General features: G+C 47.2%; 1 protein-coding gene across 1 annotated transcript in view; it reads left to right on the forward strand.

Moving 5' to 3' along the window:
* The window catches only part of ctnnd2a (catenin (cadherin-associated protein), delta 2a), a 170,026-nt gene that overhangs the window by 149,562 nt on the left and 15,464 nt on the right, over nt 1-5,000 (forward strand). Inside the window, 1 exon segment of the mRNA XM_056584840.1 lies at nt 2,149-2,398. Coding sequence (XP_056440815.1) covers nt 2,149-2,398 — 250 coding nt within the window.

The raw sequence follows: 5,000 nt of genomic DNA on the forward strand, positions 1-5,000 counted from the left end.
TCTGTAAACAATCGAATCGCTCCTCTGTCGAGAGGAACCGGAGGAGGCCTTCAAATCAAATCACCCGCCGCAGTCCCCGTAGGAGGCTCTTGGCGGGAGCTCGACGTGTACAAAAATGTACAGCAAGCGTGGTTAAGCCGGGGAAAGGATCTCCCAGGCGAAGCCGGATCACATGAGAGCGAGAGAGGGCGAGAGAGAGAGAGAGAGCGAGAGAGAGCGAGAGAGAGAGAGAGAGAGAGAGAGAGAGAGAGAGAGAGAGCGAAATAGATGGGGCGGGAGACAAAATGGGAGTTTATTACCCTGTATACGTATCGTCTCTCTCGTCGCGGGTCGGATGTTCTAAGCGTAGGGCGGATGAGACACAGAGAGGAACGTAAAGTGATGAATGGACGGGCTGAGCTTCGAGGCTGATTTGTACTTTCGGGTGGAAGAGCCCGCCAGAACCACGCGGGATGGGGGGGGGTCACTATGTGGCAGGTGCTAGGGCCTAGCAGGTGCAGCATAATGACCCCAGGGTATTTATACTTTCTGAAAGCCTAGCAGCTAGGCTTTCGGGCTCCCTTGTATGCTGACAGTGAAAAACATGGGAGAAGATGGAAGGCAGACTGGTTGAGGAGGTTCCCGACCTGCATTCATTAAGTTAATTTGTGCGACACATCTACTACTTCGCCTGACAATCGCCAGATGTCCCTGCAAATAGCGGTGATGAATGTTTTTCTGTGGTCTGCGTGCAGGGTGCATGACCGGTGTAGACAGACAACCGCTGCGTACCTGCAGGGGATCTTCAGTCAAGACATACAACTAATTAGGTTTCCCTGAGCCACAGTGTATTGTGATCCTTTGTGCTTAAAGGGTCTCACCACGCACGTCAAAGAGGGGTGTGTTGTTGACACAATCCTAGTTCAAAAGTGTTCTTGTCCAGTAATGTACCTCTCCCCTCGATACATTTAGTATAACTGGATGTTAAACTGCACAACATTCAGAAACAGACTCAACCAGATCCAGCTTATTACTGTTATTATGAGAGTTATTATGATATTGTGGTCGTGATTTGCTGTATCTTTGAGGACTTCCTTTGGGCGTCTAGATTTCTTCTTTGTTGAACCCTGTCCGCTTCTAGTTGAAAACTGTCCAGCTTCAAGACCTTGTGTGATGCAACTGACAGCTCGGAGCATAAAGCTTGACTCTCGTACCAGTTTCCTTTCTCTCGTTAAAGTTTTTTGGCTTTCTTCTGCCGGCCATTTTTTACTTTCCTCATTAGTCCCCTACTCGCTTTCTTCAATCTCTTCTCCATCCATTGTCTGAATGTCAGACGGGGTCTTTTCATCGATGTGCCAGACCTTTCTGCTGAAATACCATCTGAGTCACCCAGCGTGCGTGTACGTGTGCGCGCCTGTGTGTGGATGTGAGTTATTAGGTGTGTGCACGTTGCATTGTAAACCGGCCCCTTCAACACTTTGGTTTGTTATCATGACCTCTCAGCAAGGAATACCAAAAGGTTTGCTTCCTTAAATCAGGAGCTTTATGGAATGTGTGCCTCCTTCAATTAGGCGCTTCTTTTCTTCCTGCTTCTTGACTTCTTTCACAGTGGCTCCAGAACTTTCTTATCTTTGAAATGTTTTTTCTCCTTTTGTAGAAATTTGATTAATAGCTTCACAGACACAGACACACACAAAGACACAGACACACACTCAACGTTTTATTTTAATAACCTCAGCAAACTGTAGGATCATTTCTAGACTTTCATATTTGGCAATTGTGCTTTCTTTACCTTTTCTCACACACACACACACACACACACACACACACACACACACACACACACACACACACACACACACACACACATACACACACACGCACACTCAGTCTCAATCGCATACTCTCACCAATCCACTTACCCATCCACCCCCTGAAACACCCACACACACACACACACACACACACACACACACACACACACACACACACACACACACACACACACACACACACACACACACACACACACTCAAAACAATTACTCATGCTCTTTCACCATCTCACTCACCCACCCACCCTCCCCCTCCCCCTCCACCTCCCCCTCCCCCTCCACCTCCCCTCCTCTCACACTCACTTACTGTAACCCACCCACTCTCTGACACACAGGTAAATACGCCATGCGGGATCTGATCCACCGCCTGCCCGGCAGCATCAACAACGGCAGCGGCACCACCACCAGCGGGGGCACGTCGGGGGTCTCCGGGGCGTCCAGCAAGATCATGTCTGACGACACGGTGACGGCGGTGTGCTGTGCGCTGCACGAGGTCATCACCAAGAACATGGAGAACGCCAAGGCCCTGAGGGACGCCGGCGGCATCGAGAAGCTCATCGGCATCGCCCGCAGCAAGGGGGACAAGTGAGTGGCTGTTGTTGTTGTTGTTGTTGTTGTTGTTGTTGTTGTTGTTGTTGTCGTTGTTGTCGTTGTTGTCGTTGTTGTCATGTTTCACGAGAGCAGCCTTCAGGAATGTTTTCCGTTGTTTTAGGAGCTAGCTTGATTATCCGTTAAACTTTATCCATAAAGTTTAACCTTAAACTTTGTACATAAAGTTTAATGATAGATATTCCGATGTTCAAAGCGTACAACGTCAGCTGTTTCGTTCCGTACACAAAGCAGTGCACTTTTCTTCACTGCAGTCAATCGTTTACCACACCGAGGCATAATAAAACATTGAAGTTTTTAATTGAGAGAGAAACAGAGACGGGGGAGCTGGGGGGATTAGTTTGGTTTGAGGTAGCGTTAAACAAATACAACTTATCAGCATACAGACAAAAATACGTTGAGGAAGAGGGGGAGTGACTGAGTGCTCTTCAGACAGACAAACATATTAGCTTGAGCAGAGCTTGCTGTACCCTTCACCCCCAATGTAAATCCCATGTGGATAGGCTAGCGCTAAAGAGGCTGGTGAATGCCAAGCACAGAAGCTGAGGAGACTAAGGGCGGAGCCACGGTGGGCTGTAACACTTCCATACCTAAATCAGACATGAGGACTTTTAAATCTCAGCCAATCGAATCACGGTGTTTGGATTTCCACAATATCGCCCTAGCCCTGAAGCAGCCATTTGATTTGCCCAGACAACTCCGTGGATACACTTAGACCAGTAGACCAGCTGGAACGTATTAGCCATAGCAGAAAAATTTTGCTATATACCCATACAAAGAAAGATATATGGGTTCACTTAGCAAATAGTTCTACAGTTTAATAGAGTCACAACAAGGAGCCCATTCTGTCAGGGTCCTCCGTTATTTATAGGGCGATTGCTCCGGGTATAAAACATGCTTGTTTTTACTATTCGGTTGAGCAGATGGGTTGGAGGCGGAGAGACATCCAAAGGTTTAATGTCTGGAAGCTGTCTAGCTGGGATGATTTCAGCTTCACCCAGCGCGCCTCATAAAAACTTCAGCGTTTACTGGAATAATAAATACCACATTTTAGTTTACTTGTTTATTTTGAATGAAAAATGTACTAACTATATTCTGCTATGAATATTAAGCTACTACAGTTTGTCATGGCCACAGGCGTGCCGTGTTTATTTGCACACTACGCACACACACACACTTTTGGGCCAAGCTTATGTCGGTGAAAAACCGAGAGTAACAGACAGACAGACCGACAGAGGTTCATCCTATCGTGGCTCTCGGTAGCTTTTGAGTAGGACTTAAAGGGTATGCAGCAAACCTACACACTTATAATACAGTGCAGACCAGCAAGGTTCGAAACAGAGAAACCTTTCGGCTTGCGGTCCAACGCCTGAACCACTCGACATTCCTGCCCCTAGAGAGCCGGCATTGTCCTTTACAATCTACTACAACACGGGAAAAATGACTTTAAGAAAGTAGGGAGAGGGTTGAGATCCAATCCTATCTTCTCCCTCATAAAAAAAGGGGGGGGGGGGGAAGGTCACACTGCTCCAACAGTGTTGAGACGGATGTCAAAAAAAGGTAACTATATCCCAAGCTCTCAGTGTGCATAAGTACAGCACATACCGCTGATTGACCCTATTGCTGCTCCAGACATCCACCATGACAAGATGACAGCGAACAAAGAATACGGAGTGGCGAGAATAGAACCGGTGGGGTCGGGGGTGGGGGTGGGGGTAGGCGTGGGCGCCGTCCTTACTTATAACTGCCACTGGAAATGGCAGGTCAGAAGTTACAATGACTTCAGGCCCGGCGCTGACGTTGCCGCATAGCCTTATAATTACCGGATTGTTCTTTCTGCTGTGGCAATGACGGGCGAACGGGTGGGGGGAGGTTGAGGTGAGAGAGGGAGAGCTTAAAGTTCAAAGAGCACACCGTTAAGAATTCGCAGGGAGACACTTTCGGAGCCGAACGGTTTTCCCTAATGGTCCTCGCTTTATGTCTGACGGAGCCTGGCTTTCTTTTTGAGCTGAACTCCATTAATGTCCACGCCTTTATAATTGACCCATTGATCACCTTCATTGGAATATAATGGAACGTTTTCCACTGACATGCATTGGAAAATGTAAGCTGTAAGAGCAAAAGAAGAACACACAAGGAGCAGCATTCAAACGTGAAAGCAGAGAACGACTTTGGCGTGAGTGACTCCGCTCACATCACTCTGTTACTGCCTGGGTAATGTAATGTCAGTGAGTTTAGTTCTATAACACACTTGCAGTTGACCTTGTGGTTTTTCCTTTGATAGTATTTTATGTTATTTCACCTCCATAACTTCACTAAGCTGTTATCTCGGACACTACGGGACACTTAAAGCTTCCCCCTTGTTGTTAGAGAACATTGAACACACGTTGAGCACATACCCAACTAATGCATTTTTCAAGAGACGCGGCTGGGGGCTGGCTATTAGTATAGCAACTTGGGTAAGTTTAAAAGTCATCAGAAAAGGCTTTACTCCGACAGAGAAGATATATTTATTCATTCACCCCAGCCTCAAAGCCATGACTGATGACGGGTGATCTCAAATGTGGACGAACGAGGT

This window comes from Gadus chalcogrammus, chromosome 23 (assembly GCF_026213295.1).
Source record: "Gadus chalcogrammus isolate NIFS_2021 chromosome 23, NIFS_Gcha_1.0, whole genome shotgun sequence".
NCBI lineage: Eukaryota > Metazoa > Chordata > Actinopteri > Gadiformes > Gadidae > Gadus > Gadus chalcogrammus.